At 35.9% G+C, this 25148-nt stretch overlaps 1 protein-coding gene across 2 annotated transcripts in view; it reads right to left on the bottom strand.

The window, feature by feature from the left end:
• CNKSR2 (connector enhancer of kinase suppressor of Ras 2) overlaps nt 1-24601 on the bottom strand; it is a 284669-nt gene extending 260068 nt beyond the window's left edge. For both annotated transcript variants that reach the window (XM_012656319.1, XM_012656320.1), the window contains exon 1: nt 24262-24601. In XM_012656319.1, the coding sequence (XP_012511773.1) occupies nt 24262-24325 (64 nt within the window). In that variant the 5' untranslated portion in view covers nt 24326-24601. The remainder of the gene's footprint in view (nt 1-24261) is intronic.
• Between the last annotated feature and the right edge of the window lie 547 nt (nt 24602-25148).

Here is a 25148-nt window from a genome sequence, read left to right as displayed (position 1 = left end):
TTTATTGGATAAACAAAAACCAGAGCTTTATGAAGTTTCCTTTTACTTGCTATAGATTTTCAACTCTTTGTCCTTACTTATGCAAGGACATCATATAGAGCTGTGTACATTGTGTACTGCTAATCTGCACAACTATATATGGGACATGGCAGCCCTGTTTTTGCCCTTTTTGTTATCAGTAGAAAAACACTTCTTCGAACACAGGTAAGATGAATTAGAGAAAAATAAGGGTCATTACTGAGTTGGAGTTCTTATTTAATTTGGAAGGTCATATGATTGAAAGGTCAGAGAGCCCTGGGTTCAAATATTGAATCTCCCATTTAGTATTAAGTCATTTAACCTAAATCTCATCTTTACAATTGGTCAATAATGTCTACCCTAGAGATGCTGCTGCAATGTCCAAATCAAGTCATTAAAGTATGAAAAGTGACTGACAGTAGGCACTGAATGAATAGTTACCATTTGTACAAGTATCTAGTTTTACATTTATTGTAGATTAGCAGTCTCTGGGATCAAATGCTGTCATTTCGGTTTCTTTGTTCTTCCAGAATGAGTTACACAGTGATCTAAACACAAAGGTAGTAAAAAAGAAAATGTGCTCTGATTCTTAATATGAAATAAACCTAAAGATGGGGATCACTATATGTTATGTAGATTACTCTGTTGAAATAGGCATATAGATACACAAGTATACACACACACTCACTCACTACAGGACTACATAATTATGAAAGGAAAAGGGGGAGAAAACAGGCCACTGAAAAATGATGTGCCCCGTACCCATAACTGATATTTGTCCAGCTTTGAAAAAAGCCAAAATAAATTATTTCTGAGCCAGATCACTATAGTTCATGCCATCACTATTTTGATTCATTGTAGATATAATTATCAAGAAGTATGAACCCATATTATTTCCATTTTTTAAATCTACTATTTTTGACCACATAACATAAAAACGTCAAAATCTTGCTGTCTACCCTTACAGACAATTTTCGGCTATTCTAGGACTATCTTTATAGTGGACTATCCAACCTTCTTATTTTCTCCTGATCATTTCTTAACCCAGTTTTCTAAGCTCATTCATTCTAATACTATTAGTATTCCTGACATCCTGGCTTATAATAGAATTCCTAATTTAACAAATCATTGCTCAGAAAAGATATATCCTGGCCAAAAGGAACAAGCTTGAACAAGGTACAGCTGTATATTTAAATACCAGGACTAAAAGATTTTAAAATTATATTTGCATACTTCTGCCACTGCAAAAAACTTGTAAGGAACTAAGAAAGAAATGAGTGATTGAAACATGAAAGTGTTAACATGTGATCTTTCATCTACCCTTTTGCCCCATTATGAAACCTCCAAATTTAGGCAAGTTTGCCCAAAAAGAATTAAGACATTTTATTCATTTAAAAATATTTTCTCACAATGGTGATCTAGCACCTCTTGCATTCTCCTGGATAGAGCTGGAGCCCATTCTACTAAGTGAAGTATCCTAAGAATGGAAAAATAAGCACCACATGTACTCACTAGCAAATTGGTTTCACTGATCAACACCTAAGTGCACATATAAGAATAACATTTACTGGGTGTTGGGCAGGTGGGAGAGGGGAGGAGGGGATGGGTATATGCATACATAATGAGTGCGATGCGCACCATCTGGGGGATGGACACGCTTGAAGCTCTGACTTGCCGGGGAAGGGGGGTAAAGGCAACATACGTAACCTAAACATCTGTACCCCCAGAATATGCTGAAATAATAAAAGAAAAAAAATAATTAAAAAAATATTTTCTCTATATATTTTGATATGGCTTGTCATTCAGAGCAACAATCTTTAAACTTTTTAGTTTACAGAAGAAAAGTGTTCAATAAAAATGTTTAATCTACACTAACAGATAAAAGGGAAATCTCTGATTTTAACTTAAACAAAATGTACCTTTCTGAGGTCTTGAAGGGGAAGAAGAGAAAAAAAAAGGAGACACACTATATTCCTGGCCCTACCCCTAAGTTTACACATGATGTAGAAGTTTAAGAGTAGGAGCAGTTATCTGATACCAGGCTTTATTAACAGGGGCGGTTTTACTCATTTATTCAACAAATATTTATTGTGCCCATGTGTCAAATACAATTCTTGAAGTCTTCTGAAACTCAGACATTGCTAAATCATAATAAGATATTGTGTATAGGCCAGGTGTGGTGGCTCATGTTTGTAATCCCAGTACTTTGGGAGGCTGAGACAGGAGGATTGCTTCAGGCCAGGAATTTGAGACCAGCCTTGGCAACACAGTGAGATCCCATCTATACAAAAAATTTTAAAAATTAGCCAGCACAGTGGCATGGACCTGTAGTCCTAGCTACTTGGGAGGCTGAGGCGGAGAATCGCTTGAGCCCAGGAGTTCGAGGCTGCAGCAAGCTATGATCGTGTCCCTGCACTCCAGCCCGGGTGACAGGGTGAGACCTCATCTCTTAAATAAATAAATACATGATACTGTGTATAGACAAATGAAAATTATGTGAAGTCCTACATTTCAGAAGTATTACTTTCTTAATGGTTAGAAAAGGGTTATCCAAGTATATTAAGATATGAACCCCATAATCAGAAATTTTTGTGTAAGTAGGCCAAGTTGAGCTGTCCATTCTTGGAATCTTCATTTTCATTTTCTCAATAATCTTTTATTTTTCTCTAATTTCATTATGTAATTTTGGTCACTGGAATGACTCAAAAAATACCTAATTATTTACATTCAGCTTCAATTACAGTATTAATTAATTGTAGGCTACTGGCATGATACCCGGTAGTAACAATAATAACCAATACTTTTCCATTTCCTACTACGATCTTTGTATACATTATCACCCCAACTACAACTCTCCTTTATAGGTGGTGTTGGTGGTAGTACTAATTATAATGGCCAATATTTAAATTAGAACTTAACTAAGTGCTAGTGACTGTGGTATATCTTTTACATAGATTATTTCATTTAAACCTCAGTACTCTCTGAAGTAGTTGTTATTTCCTCATTTTAAGAATGAGAAACTGAATAACTCAAAGAAGTTATGACGTGCCCAAGTCCATATAGCCAATAAGTCACAAAGCTGGAATTTAAATCTAGGTATATTTGGCTTCAAAGGCCACATTTCCCTTCCACTGTAATATAGTGACTGTTTATGCTGGAGGTAGCTAGTTATACAGTGGTCATGGTAGACAGCCCTGACAGGCCTATCTATTATTCAGAAGTACAAGCTAATATAACTTAAAAATATAAAAAAAATTCTGATAAAACTTAGAATGGGCACATTCGGATCACCCAAGGAAAAGAACAACTGCACGATCCTAAAAGGTTTTTATGGTGGTCTGCAATGTTTAGAGCAATTCTTAAAAATACCTAATTATGTAGTAACATATTTTACTATAAAAAACTAAACAACTCACATATAATTAAACTTATGTACATTCAAAAAGAAGCCATTCGATTAAAGGTTTTATTTTTTTATAAGGTGCTTAATTTATGTATGGTTAAAATCATATTAATAAAACACTCAAACAGCATTTATACTTTAAGGTTATTTGAGTAGATGGAGGTGGGCAGTTTCTGTAGTTCCAAATTTTATTGGTATTTATCAAGGATAATCAATCAGGTTTTCTAATATTGTATTACTGTTCTGTATAATTGCACAAATGCTTTAGATATTACATATAAATTAGAAGGCCAGCAAAGACCTAGATTAAATTAACCAACAGCATATGCACAGATAGGAAAAAACATTAAGGGTCATATTCCCGTGCTGCCTAGGTCGAGACTGGTTAGCACATTAAAAAAATATAGGAACAAGACTCAATTTTTGAATTTTTTATTGTACAAGGTACTTTAGTTTTAACCTATCAAGTTATAATTTAAATTTAGTTAAACTAAAACATAATTACAGATTTGCGAAAGAAGCATAACTAAATTAAGCATTCAAACGTGCTGGTTCAATATAAGTCAAATATTTCAGTTTTCATATTTCTTAACATTAACTTTTCCTGGGACTTAGACATTTGACAAACATTTCAGTTATACCATGTGCCAGTCTGCCATTTGCCATGGAACATGAAGAGCCCAGGTGGTTGCCAATGACGCAAACTTTTCCTACTGGCCCCAGAAGTATGACTCAGTGCTGTTCTGAGGTGACCACACTTCTTATAGTAGCTGAAAAGGGTATTTTATCTTTGACAGTGGCTATCAGAAAATGTGCATAATGGCACAGTTCATTCTCAAGTGATTAAGTTACAGAATTTTACCTTTCTTAAAGAATGACAAATCTTGAAAACTGCAATACCTAAAAATTAACAAGCAAAAGAAAGCAGTTCCTAAATGCCATTAGTGAAGATGTTTAGAATAAAAAACCATACAACGGCATTACAGTGGTGAAAACAAAAGTACTTTCTATTAATATTTTCACTCAGTTATCGAATACTTAACAGTATACTTAATACAAGAGACACACATACATATTAAACTTAAAATTATATTAATATGTTTCCATTTTGTTAAATATTTTTATTTATTTAGTCATTAAAATACTTACCAGAAATCTCACTATGGTCATATAATTTACATACTTTATCAAATCACTGATAATTGCAGCTGTCATAATGCTATAGTTACCCTCAATTTTAAATAAACATTCTTTAATATTTGAGTTTCCAATTGTTGAGGCTTTAACACTAAGATGTAAGAATGTTGGAAAGAGACAGGAATTAGAACAGTGTAAATGACACATAATCCACTATATAGAAGGAAATAGTATCTAAAATAGGTACAAAGGAGAAAATTGCAATAAGTAAGCTCTCTAAACGAATTTTAAAGTAATTTGGCAGCCCTGATCTTTCAAATACACTTTTTCAAATTGACACATAACTGAATGTTCATGGGATATACAGTGATATTTTGATACACATATACAATGTGTAATGCTCAAATCAGGGTAATTAGCATATCCATCACCTTAAACATTTATCATTTCTTTGTGTTGGGACCACTCAAAATTCCCTCTTCTAGCTGTTTGAAATTATAAAATAAATTATTGTTAAATATAGTCACCCTACAATGCTATAGAACACTACATCATATTCCTCCTATCTAGCTGTAATTTTGTATTGGTTAACCAACCTCTCCTAAAGCCCTCTCCCAATGTCCCCCTCTTCCCTACCATTCCCAGCCTCTAGTAACCACAATTCTACTCTCTGCTTCTATGAGCTCAACTTTTTTAACTCCCACATAGCAGTGAAAACATATTGTATCAAACATACTTTTTTGATGTATCAAACACAGCTATTTGTATTATAAAATACAAGGGACCAATTTATTCAAATGTATTAATTTCAGTAGTGTGAATGAGGTTTACTTAATACATACAGTTAAGGATTATAGGGCCAAAAATTATTTCACATTTAGAGTTTTACGTGCATGTATACTGTTCATAATTTAAATGGGAAATTATTAAAACAATTACAATAAATTATTCAGCTCTAAACAGACCTCAAAAAGTACTATGTGTTCAGATTTGTGTTTAATCCTGTTGCACTGGACTACACTAACAATCTGCAAAGCTTTAGACAATGAGATTTAAAATCATTGAGTCATAACAAACAGAGATTAGAAGACCATCAGGAGAAGATTTCCTAGCAGTTAATAGCATTTTAACTCTCTATAAATGGCGTTTGGCATTCTCAGAATTTTACATTCAATTATGATAAAATGAAATCTAAAACAAACATTTTTAATGAGAGGATTATTCTATGAAGTAGGCTTGTTGCATGTGTTAATCAAGATGTGCTCTAGCTTTGGCACTAGTGATCAAAAGAACTCATTTTCTTTTGTTCCTAACAGAGATGTCCTCATAACAACGAAAAGATCTATGCAACACACTATTTCTGAGTTTTCATATACTGGGTTCTTTGTCATATTAATTTTGCTACTAGAAAAATATGTGAATTTAGACAAGTCCTTTAACCTCTCTCAGCTCAACTGCTTACATGTAATATGATGGCATAGGACCAAGAAATTTCTAAAAGTTCTTTCTCATTCTAGCTTTCTATCAATTCATCTCATAGATTATACAGAGAACAACAGCATCAGTGTGTAGAGAAACCAAGCATGTTCTTTTATAAAAGAAATGTTACAAACTGTGTTAAATAATGATGTGTTTCAATAATGGACACAAGAACTGTATTTGAGTTTGTGTTTCAAATTTGCCTATCAAATACAATTAAAACCACACATGTTAAAGGTCTATAAAAATAGGTATAAATTTTCCTAAGAATTTAAGGGATGTACTCATACTCTATCCATAAAACAAATCTGTTCAATGCATTCATATATATCTTATAGAACTATCATTACACAGACCTTGATTCAAAAAGTATGATTTAAAAATGAACACCATGAACAAAAAGTATGTTTTTTTAAAGATACTCCATATCAACTTGCATGTACCACATATCCTAATTTATATTTCCCTTGGTCTTGTGTATTTGGAATTCATATTTTTGTTTCTAAGATATTACGACTTTTTAGCCACCTGAAATTTTGTGTGTGTGTGTATTAACAAGGGGCAGGCAAAGAAAGGCAGGGTGAAAAGAGTTAGACTCTCCAAGGGTCTAAAGAGTATTTGCTCCATGACCTGCTTGCTAACCTGTAACAATTTTCAGTGGTGACAAAGAAAGAAAAAAAAGAAAAGAAAAAAAGGAGAAAGATTTGTAATTTGCCAATCAGAATTTGTAAAGGTAAACTGGCACTGGTGTCCTAGACCTAGGGGATTTAAATCCACCTAAATTAAAAATATATTTTCTGCTTTTGTTACACAGCAAGTCTTTGTGTAAAGCACATGCAGTTTTGTGCTTGCCATTTAGTTACTGGACAGAATAAAATTAAACTGAAAAATTCAACTGTCACTAGTGGTCACTAAAGTAGATGTAAAGAAAATCAAGACTGCTCATCATTCATCACTTGTAAACTAAATATGAAAATGAATTTAAAATCTTAGAATCACAGAATCTTAGAGTTTTAAAGGAGACAATATAACCCAACTTTCTTTTATAGGAAAGGAAACCAGAAATCCAAATTATTTACCCTAGGCAACTCTGACAGACAGAAGTAGAGCTGTCTCAACCACATGATCTTATCTTTTTGAAGGCATTCATTTATTTATGTGGCTTTAAATAATAAGTTATGAATGGCTCACGACCCCCTACCCCAAGCCAAAAAAAAGCCAGTCTTCAAAGTTTGCATGAAAGTATAAAATCTGACATATTGTCATCCACTGTCATTTAGAAACATAATAATATCAAAAAGATTGAAGAAGTAGCAATAACAGAAAAATCATGGTGAACACTATTTCTCAAAAGCTTTAAGGTCAACATTGTTACAGTGTTATACTGATTATAAGAAGGTTCTTAATAAATTTTTATATTTTTAAAATTCCTCTAAATTTTATATGCAAGTTGACAACATTTACATAAGATGTACTAGTTGGATATACAGAACATTTTTCCAAGGAAAACACAAATGCAGGTCAAAACATCAAACCTAAGGAGAAAAACAAAACTACTGGTAAAAAAAAAATTAAAAGCTGGCGTAGGAGTTTTGGGAAAGTACACTTTCCAATAACCATTCTACACAAACAACATGGGAACTAATTTGTCATCTTAATGCTTCTCAGATGTCCTTAATCCAAATAGCACTTGTGACACATGAATGAGAAAAGACATTGTTTTGCCAGTGATTCTCTCGTTTTCAGTGATCCAAGCTCAAATGAATTGGTTTATTTGTTTCTTACAATTGCCCATTTCTCCTATGAAAAGTCAATACATTCTTATCACTTAAATGGAACTCTACTGCTCATAAGTGCCTATCATTTTCATTGCAAAGATTCAATGTTTAGTAATAATTTTTATCACCATGTATATAACCTGTGATAATAAAACTCTTATATTCCAATTTTCAGACACGATCTGAGAAATGAAATGATGTCAATGATTATGAACCTTTTGATAAAATAATACTAAGAAGTACTAAGGAACCACGATATACAGGGTCTACTACTGAAATGAGGCCTATTCAGACTTAGCCAGAGATCGCAGAGCCATCAACAGCAATGCCTTAGAACCTTTGTATTGAGTTCCCTGGCAGGAAGAATGGGATATACCATTCTAATAATTAGTTAAGTGATCATTTGACTCAAATAAGAAAAAAAAATGATTTGGAGAGAAATGCTCCAATAAAGCTGTTAAAAAAGAAGTGGCTACGTAGACAACTGAAGCTAGTAAGAGGAAAACAGTTCCCGAGAGCCAACCACCTGAAATCCATACCCTAGATATAGTTTAAAATCAGTATAATCTTTTCATAACATGTCTTAAGGCAAACATATGTGAGCTATATCTAGTAATTTATTTCTAAATTAGAATACTTAAAAAATTCTTTTTCATAAAGATCATTTTTAAATCCTGTACAGTAATAAATACATAACTTTTTTTGCAAGTATCAGAATGTTCCTCCATTTCTGTCTGGCCTATATCTTAATTAATTATTCCTCAAAATGTTCTATAAAGTAAATTTTCATTATCTCTGACATTTTTTTTTTGAGACAGGCTAGAGGAGTACAGTGGCCTGATCATAGCTCACTATAGTTCACTGCAGCCTTGAATTCCTGGGCTCAAGGGACTCTTCCACCTCAGCCTCCTGAGTAGCATGTGCCACCATGCTTGGCTAGCTTTTTAAAAAATTTTTTTAGAAATGGGGGTCTCACTATGTTGCCCAGACTGGTCTCCAACTCCTGGCCTCAAGCAATCCATCTGCCTCGGCTTCCCAAGGTACTGGGATTACAGGAATGAGCCACCCATGTCCGGCCTCCATTTGAAAATAAAGAAACTGAGGGCTTGAGAAGCAAAGAGATGAGTTAAACATACATGGAAAATACAGGACAGAATTTGGGTTGGACCACAACCAGAGAGTCTTCCAATCCCAACTCAGTACTACAGATAAGTTGTATTATCTTCTGCATACAGTGCTTCCTACTAGATATTTGTCCCATTAATCTTTTTTTATTCATCTGTGTGAAATGTAGAGATGGAAGAAGAGAGGAATAGGGGAGTGAGTCTTTTGACATGGCTACAGGTGATACAGATGTTTTCAGCAGCTTTAAAAGGCATCATCTGGCATTTTCATCTTGGAAAGTAGAATACTAAATTCACAACAGCCTACAAGACAGTGGTTACTATACAATGATTACTCTTAATTAACTTCACTGAAGAACTCGTGTCCATCTGCACCCTGAAAAAGCTTCCAAGCCTACTTCCCACCATCTGTACGTCATAAGTCATGCAAATCACACAATTTGCTTCTAACATTCTGTCTTTAATTATTATAAAGCTGTCTGTATTATTGCAATAGCTAGTCATCTTAAATCTGTGTAATTTTATGAAAAGTATTATTGGGAAGTTTTGAAAACAACTTCAATCTAAATGTTGCCCACCTAACCTGAGATAAATTCCAAAGTTTTAAGATATTGGAAAATCTTGGAAAGTCAAACCATCCTTTCCAGTCACATATTCAAAGATAGCTTCAAATCCTTGATATTTAGTGTATAATCAATGCAGGTTGTTTTTTGAAAGTTTCTTTAAATGCAAAGCATTCAAACAAAACTAACTCTCCTTCATTTCCTTTGAGCATAGCTTAACAATACTTTGTACAGAAAGCTGAAGCATTCCACAGAAAGCACATTAATGCAGAGCTAGGTTGGTATTCACAGAGCATAACGTCAGAAAAAGACATTTAGCAGCAAACCAGGGAGACAATTCTAAGACATTCATATCAACATCAGCAGAACTTTACACTTTTACAGAGGTGGATTAATATAAAGGAATCAGGTTGAAATTGTGATAATTATAATATTTCAATTTATTGTGGCAAGAAAAAAATGTATCAGGTTAATGCATTAAGTTCTCTGTCACAATTCCTTTATCTACTTATTACCAGAGCCTGCTCTTTTTAGAATTGTCACACCAGTAAACTAAAACTCAAATAAGATTTTAACCAAAAAGGCACAGGAATTAAGTGTATTAAAGTAGCTCTGTTTTTAATTTAATTTCTTGATGTGACCAATGCAGTTCTTAAATTACAAGCATTCTCATAACCCAAACTCACCTGCTTAATGCACTACATGGACCCATTTAAGATGAAAATAAGGTGTTACACTTAATGACAAGAAGAAAAATGTTGACTTCCTCACAGAGAAGCAATCAGAAAAGTTCTTTTAGTATATTCAATTTCAGCAAATCAGCCCTAGGCAAATATCTGCCTTAAGTAAATATGCATGCATATTTATACACACATTTATATATACAGCTGAATATCAATTATTATAAATCACATTTATTTGCTTAAAAATTTTCATGCCTTGTTTAACATTCCTACACAAATTGTCTGTAGGAAACAGAAACTACAATTAGAAGGAGCACTGGGAATCAGGATGTAACAAGGTTTAGAATAGCACACTCTTCTGTCCAAGAGTTTAATTGCAAATTGGTTAGCAATGAGGTAAAATGAAATGAAGCTAAGTTTTGGTGGTCTCCATCCTATCCGCGTACATTAAGTTTCATTTTCTTAAACATATTTCCTGATTAACAAAAGGTAGAAATGCTAATCAAATATTATAAAAATTAGTTTCAGTCAAATGGAAACCATGTATAACAGTCATTCAAGAAAATTACAACAGGAGCCAATCTGAAAGAGCTCCCAATTGCTAAAGTTGGAACAACTCGAGCAATAAAATAAAGTAGTATTGGATTATAACCCAACATGGAAAATAAATATTCATGAGTCCATATTAATGTAAATAAATGACTGGATGAATAAAGAAATTGGGGAGAAGACAATAATACGTATTCATAAAGTTAAAAAATGTTTTTCATGTATGGAAAAGCATGAAGTTTAAAAAGGAGAGAAAAGGTAAAGGAAAGGTTCTTGGTGCCAAGCCAGGGCCAATATTGTCTCTTGGGAGCATTTTGAGAATTGTGCAGAGTTTTGGGTTATCACAACAATCAAGTTACCAAATGATTGCTAGATCAATGGATGTAACAATACCACACACTGAAGAACTGCCCTATATTCCAGTTAACATTTTTTTTTCCATCTGAAAGAATTTATTTCCTAGAGAGGTAAAACAAAGCTACTTCACATATGAGATATTGTTCATCTTTTGATATTACTAAATTTGAAAATAAATTAAACTCTATTTTTTATTTAAATAAATTTTATTTCACAATAGTTTTAGATCTATAGAAAAATTGCAAAAATAATAAAGTTCCTGTGTACCCCTCTTCCATATTCTATTTTTAACATCTCACATTACTATGACACATTTGTCACAACTATGGAACCAACATTGGCATACTGATATTAAACTAAACTCCACACTTTATTTGGATTTCATCAGTTTTTTCCAAACGTGCTTTTTCTGTTCCAGGATCTTATCCAGGATACGATAATATCATGTCTCCTTAACCTCCTCTGATCTGTGAGTTTCTCACATTTTCCTTGTTTTTGATGACCTTGACAGTTTCGAGGAGTATTAGTCAGGTATTCTAATGTCTTCAAATCTGGGTTTTTCTGATGTTTTTCTCATGGTTAAAATGGTGTTCTGGATTTTAGGGGTGTGAGGGAAGACCACAGAGATAAAGTGTCATCCTCATCACATCATATCATGGGTACGTGATATCAACATGACTTATCAATGATAATGTTAACCTTGATCACCTGACCAAGGTAGCAACTGCCAGGTTTCTCTGCTGTAAAGTTATGTTTCCCCTTTTCCACACTCTCCTATTTGGAAGCAAGTCACTAAGCACAACCTACAATATAGGGGTGGGGATTTAAGTGCCACCTCCTTGTGGGGAGGGCAAAGAGTATCTACATAAGTTATTTGGAATTCTCTGTATGGAAGATTTGTCTCTTCTCGCCCATGTCTTTATTCGTTCAATCATTTATTTACATCAATATAGATTCATAGATATTTATTTTACATGTTGGGTTATAATCCAATACTATTTTATTTTATTGCTAAAATTGTGCCAACTGTAGCTATTGGGAGCTCTTCAGATTGGCTCGAGTCTTTGACATGTCCTCATCATTGTGGTTTTTGAGCACTTCCTTACTTTCTGGCACTACAAGATGCTCCAGGCTCTTCTTATATACGCCCTGCCTCAACCCTAGAATCTGCCATTCTCCAAAAAGCTGTGGTTCATTCCCGCATGACTTTCAAATGCTCAACAGAAATTACTAGGATGATGTATCAAATGAGTCTGGCCCATTACCATTTCTCCTACTGTTTAGTCCAGTGTCTATTAGTTCAGCTGTTCTTCCCTTTTCTTGTACATATTATATGGAACTTCTGATCTTAATGTTTCTCTTAAATCCAGATATGTTAATTATAAGAAGGCAAAAAGATCAATTATTTTCTTCTTGTATAGTCATACTGAGTATGTACACATAGAAACCCATGTTATTTTGTTACATAATTTTTCTTTGTATTAAAATGAGGGCATTATACTGAATTTTTAAAAATTACATGAGTAGGCAGGTTATGTTATCTATGAATTTTATTTCAGGAGACATTACATAATGTCTGTTATGTAAAGGGCATGTTGGGTCCAAAAGGATTGACATAGGGAAAAAAAGAACTAGAAATCTGAACAAGTAGATATTGATATTACGGAATGAATTTGGGTATGATAATAGCGTTATAGTTCCCTAGCTATTATTCTGCTGTATTTCTTTTCTGTGTGTGTTAGTTTCCAGTATAAATATGTATAAGAGTAAACTGGCAAAGAAATCTCATTTGAAAAAAAATCTCAATGTAAGAAACCATTATCTTTAAACATTAGATCAGATACATCTTAAAATTAATGTGGCCAGAGATTCACAGTATTACCATATTTAAAAGTTTATTTCTTACTAGGCTGCTTTTTAACACAGGATATCAATAATTATTTCAAGAAAAATGATGAAATTCTCAAAACCATCCCCAAATAAATTTTAATTCACATGGATTTTCCAAGATAATGAACACTTTGAGAGAAAAAAAGTGCTTTACATAATCAAATGGACAACTCTAAGGTAACTTCACAATAGTTGGTAATTTACCACAGTTCACAGTTTTTTAAAGTGTCTATTACCCCAGGTACTGTAACAGCTTTTATAAAAAATGAGACTTCAAACCATTCTCTCTACAAGAAAAATTTTTGTTTTCATTTATTTTAAAATGAAAGTTTTAAAAGTACACACACACACACACACACACACACACACACACACACACTCCCATGTCACACCTACCTCTGGTAGAAAGGCAAGGTGGAAATATTATGTATTTTGAAACCAGTTAGAAATCACTTCAAATGGTTTGTTCAATAGAACAAACACCTGCTCAATAAATAATTTAGGTACATAAGACAAGCCGTCCAACATTTCTAAGCAAAAAAACAAAACAAAAAACAAAAAACTCTCTAAGCAAAAGTTCCTAAGTAAAATAGAGATAATTCCAACCTTTCAGGGCTAGGATAGGAATTAAAGGTAATTTAATGTAGGGAAAGCACCTACCACACTACATGGTACGTAGTAAGGAATAAATATGACCTAGTACTAGTTTTGCCTTTGAAGATTGCCAACAGAATATAATCTTTTCCTTAATTAAAAAAACCTGACATTTATCATGCACCTACTATGTACCAGGCATTAAGTATACCACAACAGAAAAACGTTGTAAAAGGTAGAAGCATTTTTTAAATTGGTAAATTGGTAATTCTAGGTAATATTATCACTTCCATTTTATAAAAAATGAGAAAACTTTGGCAAGTTAGTTAAACTCTCCCTATCTAAGATCACACAGCTAGGAAGTGATGGAATCAAGATGTAAACCCAGGCATTAATTCCAAAGTGCTCTTTACTATATCATATATAGTATGATATAGTACAGGCAAGATATAAACCCAGGCATCTAATTCCAAAGTGCTCTTAACTGTACTATATATGTTGTTGATTTTTAAAGGGTAGAAAACTCAGAAAATGTTTAAAAAGGTCAAATCTGGAGATAATTGTGTACATACCTGAACTGTGTCCTTCACCCTCTAAATTGTAAATCCAATCCAGTGGGGGGGGAGGGGTTGATGTCAAACCTAATTTTACTGAATAGTTGTACAATCTCTGTTGAGCTGCTTAACAGCTGTCCCTTATCTCATTTTTAAGGATTACTAGCAATAATAGATGTGAAGTTCATGAGACCTTTCCAATTTGGGTTAATGAGAGGAAGAACCAAGCTGTATTATATAATGTTTTCAGAAATACTCCAAAAAATAAAAAATGTGATTCTGAGTATGCAGAAATTCTAACTAAAAATACAACTCATTTCTAAGTAGGATATTTTCAGTATGAAAATGACTCCAGGCAAAGTAGAGTACTTGAATACCCTATATTCTCTCAGGTCAAACAATTTCTTTCCAAGCTTGTTTGCATTATTAGATTGATCAGCAAACCTTTTCTCTTTACATATTAAGAGCAATCTTAAATAGGAGCCCAGTGAAATTATCACAAATCCCAAATAAACAAAATCCGAAGTAACAGGTTTTTACCATAAACAAACTCAAAGCATTATGTCTAGGAATAGACTAGAAAGAAAAATTATCTAAGCCCAGATGTTCTATTGAACCAACTTCTCTCTACATGTGACAACTCATCATCAAACTCAAAGCCTCTGGTCTGATAACTAGAAGGCAACAGAACGGGCTTCTAGATGAGAAAGCCTTGTGCTCTTGTTGATTTAATGCAACACTGGTGCCAACAGAGATTGCCACAAAGCTCATCCTGGCATGAATATGGAGGGAAATGCGGGAGGAGCACCTAGCCCTGCCATACCACACTGGCTGTATACCACATTGAACTTGGTTTCCACATAGCCTCCTGCAGGCCAAAAGGAAAACTAGCAACTGGACTACTACATGTCTGTTTTAAGTACCATTAGCAGAAACTCTACACTTTCTCTTTTATATGGGTTTAATGTCTCGGTGGCATGTTTTGTAAAACAAAATATAAATAAATTACACAAAATTAAAATCTCAATTTTCTGCTATGGTAAGAAAAATAATCACAAGTCCCAGGAGTATTAAACTTTTTGAAAATAATGTGGATGGTTGAAGAAAAAAATACATGAAATAAACTCCCATATACACATATAAAACACAACAAACTATAACAAAAATTCAGCTAATGTTGAAATTAATCATTCAACAGAATTATTTAAGGCTAGAATTTTAAAGGTTTTTAAATTAATAAATTACATCGTACATGTAACTAAAAACTTACTAGAAAGTGGATTCTTTCATAATCTTTGGTAAAAAAGTTGGAAAAGTAAAATTTAGGATATAAACCAGACTTCCATTGATTTGTTGCACATCTCTTAAGAAAATATGTTGCAAGTCTGTTTTAAAAATAGCAGATGTACCTGAAACAAAATATAAAGTTCAAACACCAAAAAAAAAAAAAAAAGATATTGGGCAACATTTTAAAAGGCAACTAACTTCACGTGGTTTTTTCTTATGTACCATTGTATCTGAAGACCAGCCAATCTACCTAGTGAAATTAATTTCTAAGAACATTAGTGTCAAGTAAATATATAACATCCTGTGTGCTATACTTGATATTAGTTATGTAACGGTATTCTTATCAGGGCAAACTATCATACATTAACATCAGTGTGAGTTTTGGTTTATTTAATAAATGTTGGTTTTCAAAACAATTTTATACTGTGACAACATACTCAATAGATGAACACAGAAACTAAAATATTAATTAGTATTGTATTTTAGTAAAATTTAAAATCCAATGAATTTATGCAAATACCAACAAATCCTTTCTTTCCTGAAATTGCAAGAGTAGATAATGAAAGCCTCTATTAGAATTAATGATCGTAATTTAAATTATTGAACAAGAAATGAAATACAACTTTAAAGCCAAAAAAATTCTATCATGTTCAATAGTTGTAAGTCAAATCAGGGCACAACTGCAATCCATTGTTTTACAGTACTAGCTTTGTATTTAATCCTAAAGTTGTTTTATTAAGAGTTAACAAACTGACATGACTATGTTAAGGTCTTAAAAATTTTACTTATTCTGATTTATATTTTAACTATTCTAAACTGGGAGGAGGCATACTTTATTTGAAAAATCTCTATAATTTGCTTACTAGTGATTATCTAGTAGCATGTAATTCACAAAAATTCCACATGAGGCATACTTTACAATAACTCCCTACATATGTTTTTAACAAGTGCCTTTCAAAAATTAGTGAAAATAGGCCGGGTGCAGTGGCTCATGCCTGTAATCCCAGCACTTTGGGAAGTCGAGATGGAAGGATTGCTTGAGGCCAGGAGTTTGAGACCAGTCTGAGCAACACAGTGAGACCTCACAGCTACAAGAATTAAAAAAAAATATTAGCCTGGGGTGGTGGTGCATGCCCGCAGTTCCAGCTACTTGGGAGGCTGAGGCAGGGGGATCACTGGAGCCCAGGAGTTTGAAGTTGTAGTGAGCTATGATTATGCCACTGCACTCTAGCCAGGCAACAGAGTGAAACTGTCTCAAAAAAAGAAAAAATTAGTCAAAATAAACCTACATCTAGTTTAAAAATATTAAAATTATTTTTTTCAAAATCGAAGGAAGGTATGAAAAATTACACGAGAAAATGCTGATTTAAGATGCATCTTCAAATACCTTAATTTTATTACCATTAATAAAAATGCAAATTTAACATTAAATATAATAAAGAAGATGATGTTTTTCATTAAACTAAAGGGCTATTTTTCCATTTTGTCTTACTAATTAACAAATAATGGATATTTTATTCTCACAACAGAAAAATACATTTTAATTTCCTATATGAGCTTTTTCTTGTATTTTTACAAGAAGACAAACCTAAGGCATTTTATCAATTTCACTCTACCACGCATTCTAAAATACATAGAATTCTTTTAAAAATACCAAAATGAAGAAACAATTAGAAAATCCGAATGAAAGAAAATAAATGCTCAAGAGATGAAGTATGCTTTAACTTTTTAACTAAGTATTTGCTTATCATGTTCTATTAAGTGACATCAGCAAATATTTATGCCATATTTATAATATTTGTGGCATAATATAAAAGTGTTAATCACTGAAATTATTAATATCTCATAACAAAATGGAGCCATGATTTAGGTCTTTGAATCGGCTAGAGCAACACAACTATAAGAAATGGATAAAGCAACTCTATTTCCACTGTATTTTGGCATACAACATACAAGTTGGCACTAAAGTATCCATTAGAGTGTTATAAGGGACTTTACGTGCATTGTCATTTAGGAAAGCAGATTTGCTGACAGACGGTAATCTGTGAATAAATTAATTTATTCCTTCACTCAAAAAATATTTTCTGAGGGCTTATTTTATGGAAGATACTTTCTTACACATTGGTATGAACAAATTGGGTGCCTGCCCTCATCTAGTTGGGGAGTTGTACATCAATAAAATAACCATACAAATTAATGTAGAAATAAAACTAGCGAATGGGACACAGGGGATATACGTGGTCTTAAGGAGAGTGTGTAATTGAGGATTTGATGGGATTTGGAAAATTTAGGAAGGCTTTCCTAAGGTAGAGGAGGGAAAGCTTGAGATCTAAAGGATAAGTAGGACTTAACTAGGTGAGCAAAAGAGGGAAGAGAGAACGTACTAGGCGCAAAGGCCCAATGGTGGACAAACAGGAAGGATGGAGAGGTGGCCAGTATACCTGGTGCTGGGCATGAGGCTTATCTCATAGGCAATAATCAAACCTTCAAGGGTCATATAGGCCATGTTAAGTAAGGACTTTGATCTTTATCCTAAAAACAATGAAAAGCCATTAATTGTTTTAAGCTGATAAGGGTGAGAAAAGAAAGGATAGGATCAAATGAGAATGATTCTCAAGGAGTTCATGGGTATATGGGTCAAACAAACAAAATTAAGATGCTATAATTATCATGACCTTGACCAAAAGGTCATATTTTGCCCCCTTGCAATAATAGGAGAAGAAGGGGAAACAGAGTACATTAATTTTAACTTTTCTAAACCCAATCACCGCCTATCAAACTCTTCTACTGCTGTATCCGTAATTGCTGAACAGAGTGTACTCATAACCCTGGGAGGTCTGGGGAATGCAGCTTTAAACAGCCTACAAGCCTAAAATTTCTGTTAAGCCTCGGTCTCATCATTAAAATCATGCCAATTATGCTTTCTACATCATGAATATAATATCCATGTTTGTTTTAATATAAAAATAATGTTTAAAAATCAACCATTGGTTTCTTTTGGTCATTTGGCTTCCACAACCACAGAAATATACCATTTTGAGGAGCATAGGCCTATGCTATTCATGAAAACTATGAATTCACTGTTATTCACCACAATGATTCCACATTGAAGACTATACTTGCTTCTCTTTAGTCAGACACTAAACCACGAAAAAGTCACAAAAATTAAAAAGTTTTAGACTCCAATTTTTCAAATTACTTATCCTCTTTTCCCCCCTTTTAAATCAGTACCGATGATCCACCCTTCTAGTACTCTTTATAGAAGCTAATAACTTTATCTTTCACAATAAGCCTTACGTGTGAGGTACTGTAGGGAAGTCACGTAGACAGCTAAAAGTCATTAAGAACAAATTAAGCTCTAATCTGAGGTTACTCTGTTATAAATAAAAATGATAATTTATCCTTGCCTTAAAAATATTTAAAAGTCTATCTCCATTCTTCATATAAGAATATGGATCAGTAAAATTCTAAATATCCAACAACATAATGTTAATGATGTAATTAATCTTCAAAATAACTCATTTTAACATTATTTCCAAATTATTCCTGAGAAACAGATTTGAAACAGCTGTACCAATTCAATACACATTCTTTGTGGGCTTATTTTTGGCAGTCAAAGTTTTATAATGTGGTATTTATTTAAACTCAGGACATGATGAGAGTTTTATTGTCTTTGTGAAATGCAGATTTGTTCTTGTACTTTTGTGCCACCTACTCACGCTCCTCCCTCACTTTCCCTTTACTGCCCACCTCTCCCCTTCAACCAGACAAACCTAGATACAACCCTTCTGGTTAATCACCCCATATCCACTCTAGAGTTGCTGTGCCTCTACATTTAGGATACATTCCTCTTAGAATATGCCTAAATAAATAGTTTAAATATTAAATAAATAGCTTACATATTTGCTAAAACCCCACCCTCCCCATGGATCCCTTCCTGACTCAATAAAATTATCATCTTCTCTTTCCGATGGTGCTTGCATACATAATGCAAACTTTTAAAAAATTTACTAAGTGTACTAGTTGGTACCTGTCTCTGTTTGTCTAGGCATAAGTTTTTCAATGACACTACCATCCCTTACAGAGGCTAATTTCCCCAAAGCAGAGAATAATTTATTTAAAATAGTCCATTAAAGAAGCTTCCATACAGAAGTACTGAGTAAATAATATCTAAGGACCAGAATACATCTACACAAATATACTCTTTCTTCCTAATCTGCACTAAATCATAAGTATTACCTTAAGGAGCAAATGTTAATGACACTATAAATAATGTTTCTTGTGAACTAAACTCTACATATGGAAAAGGTAAATTTCTTCTTTGCCTAAAATGACAAAAATTCCTATTCCAAAAAAAAGAAAATGTCAAATCCAAAGCAGATGATTGTTGGTGCCTAGTCACCTTGCAATTGAAAAAAAATCTAATTTTTCAAAAGGAAATTAAACCACCAATTTGATCACTTAAGTTTAACATATTTTTCTTATAGTGCATACGTTTGAAGTTCCTGCCAGAAAATTATTTATGATCTCTCAAGACAGTTTAACTCAAAATTGCCATTTTCCTTTATCTAACTAAATTTCAACCTCAGCCCTAGGTCCTATGAGGGGAATAAAAGAATTACTAAAGAGCATTGTATCTTTCAAAACTTCTTTGCCTTATGAGATACGTTCTCCTTTACAGCCTTTAACTTTTATACTGAATAGACCTTATGTCATCACAACATTTTCCTCTATTATAGGATTGTATGCAAAGCATTGGTTTTGTTTCCTAATACCTAAAATAATGTATTTTATTTTCTATCCACAAGATGGCTGAGTCATCAGGACAGAAATTAGAAGTCAGGAATGCCTCTTGAAGAAAATGGTTTATAATAAACAGGAAAGAATAAAGCAGGTGATTATGGAAAGGCTTGAGAAAAGGCTATCTTAAAAGTTCAGATTATTTTAGGAATTATAATATAAGATTGGTTGGAGTGAAGTCACAGAAATAGTAAGAGAAGACCAGGAAAGCGGGGCTTGTTGGTTAACTCTGAAAATCATAATCATTTTATTTGACCCAGAAAGGGATTAAAGATCACTGGAAGAATGCCATGGAGGGAGCTGGTCCTGGAAAATAACTATCTTAGTCATGTGAATATTCTGAATGGTTCTCAAAGTTGGAAAAGGTGTGAGAATAAAATTGGAATTACTGGGTGTGACACAGACAAGGAAAATTAATAATAAAATTATTAATAAGGGCCCTAAAGTGTTCAGAGGTTTTTGTTATGTTTCAGTGAGCAAAATAAAAAGGAGAAAGTCTGGGGACTCAAACAACTGCAGATTATGAAATATTTCTAGGCCCTACAAGTGAACAGAAAAGAACTGCGAAGGAACATATTTTAGAGTACAGACTGAGCAAAAATTAGAAACAGTTATTGGCCTACTTGTTTGCCTATGACTTTTTCCAATGACTTGTTTGCTTTTACTTTGCAAAGTTTTAAAACTTTATCAAAACTACAAGAGGATTAAATTCAATTTCCAACTGAAGAAGGTTGTTTTCTAATGCTAAATGATAAGTATTTGATTTTCTTCAAAAATATTTTTATAACATTAATTTTTAAAATTAATTTGAAGATCTATAAAATATCTCCAAATATCCAGAAGTACTATCAGGATAATCTGGGATATAGCTACTTATATTACTGACTCATAAGGAGTTCATGTATTTACTGGAAATAACATTTGACACTGTGTCATATCAAATTTTTACTGTCAGTAGAAAATTTAGTGAGTATTAAATTTTACAAATAGTGGAGTTGGGGTGAGCAAAAAAATGCCAGTGTTTCCTTAGATCTTTACTAATATATACATTTTATATTTGCATCTCTAATATTTTAATAAAAAGTAATAGATCAAAATAAATTGCAATGTATAAATGTTCCCTCATAAATAATATCAAATATATGCCACCAAAGCTTACTAATCTTGTCAGCCTGTTCTTCCCCCCTCATTTCTGTGATGACTGAGTTTCTATACCACTTCCATAAATTTTCTAGAATCATAAATATATGCCTGTGTCTATTCTTATACACTTAATGGTTCTTTCTCTATTAGTGAAGAGAAAAATATCCTAGAAAGTACATAAAGAATGTACCTTACTAAACAGAGTTATAACTATTTATGATTGTGACTAGCAGAAAGCATATGTTATATGCTTTAAATGTTAAGGGTGATGAAACTGCCACATTAGGAGCATGCTCTGAAGAACTCCCACAGTGTTGCAGTTGTTCAAGAGTCTTGTTCATTCTTTGGTACTGTCTTTACAACACTACATTATACAAAACCAAATGAGGTTTAGCCATCTCAAAGCTACAGTCTATGTTAGCAGTTGCCTTTTAAACATTACTGAATCTAAGGAAATGGTGAAAAGTATTTTTAAAATATCTTCTGTTAAAATTCTTTTTGGGGAAAAGGATAAAGAGGGAATAATTAATTAAGGTAACAGTGTAAGGTACAAGTTGAGGAAATGTTCATTTCATCCATTTTTTAAAATCTCATTTTCTGATAATATCTCAAATCAAATTTATAGAATTATTATGGAAATTTCAGCAGTAAGCAGATTGGAACTTGAAATATACAGGTAATCACATCAGTTATTCTCTTCGAGGCATATGTACAAACACACACAAATCCTATCTTGGGTACCCAATTGATGTTTTCAAATAGCTCTAAAATGTGTTACCAACAGGTATGAAACAAGTTATTCAACTTAAATATAAAAACCACTTAAAATCACAGCTAATAATGTTAACCTAACTTCAAAGAAGCTGCATTTTAGGCTGGAGAGATTTTTAAAGGACTAGTGTACTAGAAAACTAATAATGTGTGTCAGAATGTGTGCATGGAATGTTCTACTTGCTTCAGTGCACCTAGGGGAAACTGCAAGAATGTAGCTGAGAGGGTGGGAGGTGAAGAAGATGGAGTATGCAGCACTCCCTACAAGCGTCATGGGAATTTGTAAGAGGTAGTCTATGAAGGTAATCAGACTCCCATAGAACCAAGACAGCTTTTCTTTGAATATTTCAGCAACAGACTCAAACTAAGGTAACCTTTTACACAAATTCAAAGAAAGGGTTTTAATTAAGCATTCTTGCTTCCTGCATTTACTCTGCCTCTTTCTTCCCTAAGAAAGAGAGAAAACAGATGTTTGTCTGTATCTAAGAAGGAGGGGGGGAATTAGTGGGAATCTAGGAAATTGGAATTTCAGTAGCAAATATACAAAGAGAAAAAGCAGCAAAAAAGATAAGCCACTGCAGGACTTTGTCTTAGTCATCTTTATAACCCCCATGGCACCTTAGCACAATGCACCGCACACAGGGGGGCACAGTCAATAAATAATGAATTAGGTTTAATTCAGTTCACTCACATTCGGTGTGCTTTGCAGTTACAAACCACGTTCCACATATCAGAAAAAAGAAAGTAAATGAGGAATAAAAGGGCAAGTAAGGGAATAAAAAGAAAGCAAAATAGATAAAAATCCACAAGAATAAGCAAGGGGCCAAAAAGGCCAGGGAAAACATGCGGGGGGGGGGGATGAGTTTCTCCCTGTCACTTTCAAGCCCTTCCAATCACCCCATCTTTCGTTCTAAAGTACCTGGAGCTTAGAAAGTCTGGCGGCTAAGCAAGCCCTGAGAAGGGGGGGGGTCCCTCATCTTCATAACGGCATTTTCAAAGACGGTGAGTATTCGGTCCCTGAGTGATCTACCTAGAGTTTGTGCTCAGGTACTACTTCAAGCAAGGCTCTAACATCTGCCAAGTATGGTCAGGGATCCTTTATTTCATCCCATCCATCCCCTCCTCAGCATTCCCAAAATCTTAGGGAAGAGTTGGGCCTGGAGAACGAAGGGGGGGGGTCCTCAACAAGCCCATTAACTCAGACAACAGAGGGAGGTAGTGAGGCAGGAAAGCCCAGGGACTAGAGAAAAAGCCCACGTTTGCGACTAGGTGAGCGAGTGTCTATAACTGTGGTTGTTAGAAATTGATAGGGGCAAAAGACGGGGCGGGGGGGGACTTCAAGATGGAAGAAATGCGAGGGTACTTGAATGCGCATCACCTTGCACCTGGCGTCGGAGCCCCTAAAAAAGCTGTGCAGGTCAAAGCCTCAACCAGCCTGAATGGGAGAAAGCAGAGGCAAAGGACGCGGGGAGATGCACAGGAGGAAGCCTATAGATACCACCGCGGATGCTGTCCCAGCGGAAGCATGTTTTCCTTCCTTACCCCAAAGTAGCGCGTCCTCCCCGCCCCAAGCATCCTCAGCCAAATCTAGGGGAGGGGGCGCTCCCCAGCTCCAAACGGGGGCAGCCGCCTCCTGACCCCATTATGCGGGCTTAAAAGTTGCTGGGAGAGTTGGCGCTGGGGTAGGCACCTGGCAGGGGCAGCCGCCAAGGGAGAGTCAGGTTTCCCAGGAACAAAGGGGCCAGAGAAGGGGCGACCAGGGGCACAGGTCCTGGGGTGGAGGGTCCTCCCTGAGCTAGAAGACAAGGGTCGCCACGTCCTCCCCGCCAGGGAAGCGAGGACAGGGCAAGATGCGCTGGGATTCCACCGCCGGGCTCTCTGCCTCCAACCGGGTGGCGCTGGCCGCCCCCTCGCTTTCCGCGCCTCTCCTCGCCCCTCTGGCTGGAGACAAAAGGAGACCGGGGACCCCGGCCCCCTACAGTCCCGGAGGACCCCTCCCGTCCCCCAGCGTACCACAATCGGCCGGTGGAAGCCCCGATGGCGGGCTCTGCAGCGGCGGGCGTCCCCTCCTAACCTAGCGCAGGGACCCCGCACCCCAGTGCGGTCTCGTCCTCCCCACAGCGGGCATTACCTTTCATCCAGTCCACTACTTGACTCGGAGACCATTTGCTCACCGGTTCCATTATCAGAGCCATGGGCACTCGGTCGGTTCCGTGCTCTGCGCGGAGCTCAGACACAAAACGAACTCAGCAGCCCGAGCCTCCCTCAGGTGGGGTCCCTAGCTGACCGCAGCCTCACTGGGCGGGCGGCGCGGAGAAAGCGGCTTTTGTGTGTCGGGTCTCGCGGCTGTAATGTCTCTTAGCTAAAGGCTGGCAGCAGTGGTGAGAACGGCGACGGGGAGGGAAACCCGCCGGGGTCGCGGCTCCAAGCCAGGTCTGTTCAGTCCCTGCTGAGGCGGCTGCTACTGCTGCCTCCGCCGCTTCGCTCGGGTCTCTGTCCCTGCGGGGCTTCAGTTCATGGCTTGAGCTGCCGAGGGTCGCGGCGTTCAGAGACGGAGCCGCCGCCGCCGCCGCCGCCGCCCGCCCGCAGCCAACTTGCCCGTTAGCCTCACACACGGGAGTGAAGCCCCCGGCACGACTAGCTGCCCGGCGGAAATGACGAGGGGCCTCCTGCCACCCAAAATATCTCTCCGCAGCCCTCGGGTGCGGGGCGCGCGCGCCACGAGCCCCCCGCCCGCTCGCTGCCGCGCGGTCCCGCCCCCAGGGCCGACGGCAGGCGCGCGAGGCGCGTGCGCGTGCCGGCACGAGGCCGGAGCGGAGGGTCTGTCTAGCAGGCAGGCAGGTGCGGGCAGCTTGCAGCTTGGCGTTCCCGCCCTAGGGGCCGCCCGGGAACAGAGGCGCACGAGGAGCGCGTGCGCGGCGGCGGCGGCGGTGGCGGCAGCACGAGCCTGAGCCCGGGGTCAGTCAGTCAATCAGGTGCGGGCGGCTGGAGTGCGGCTCTGAGGGGCCTTTGAGGGGA

This window comes from Propithecus coquereli, unplaced genomic scaffold (assembly GCF_000956105.1).
Source record: "Propithecus coquereli isolate 6110/MARCELLA unplaced genomic scaffold, Pcoq_1.0 Scaffold50, whole genome shotgun sequence".
NCBI lineage: Eukaryota > Metazoa > Chordata > Mammalia > Primates > Indriidae > Propithecus > Propithecus coquereli.
Note: the sequence above shows the minus strand (reverse complement) of the source record. Positions and strands in the feature narration are given on the sequence as shown.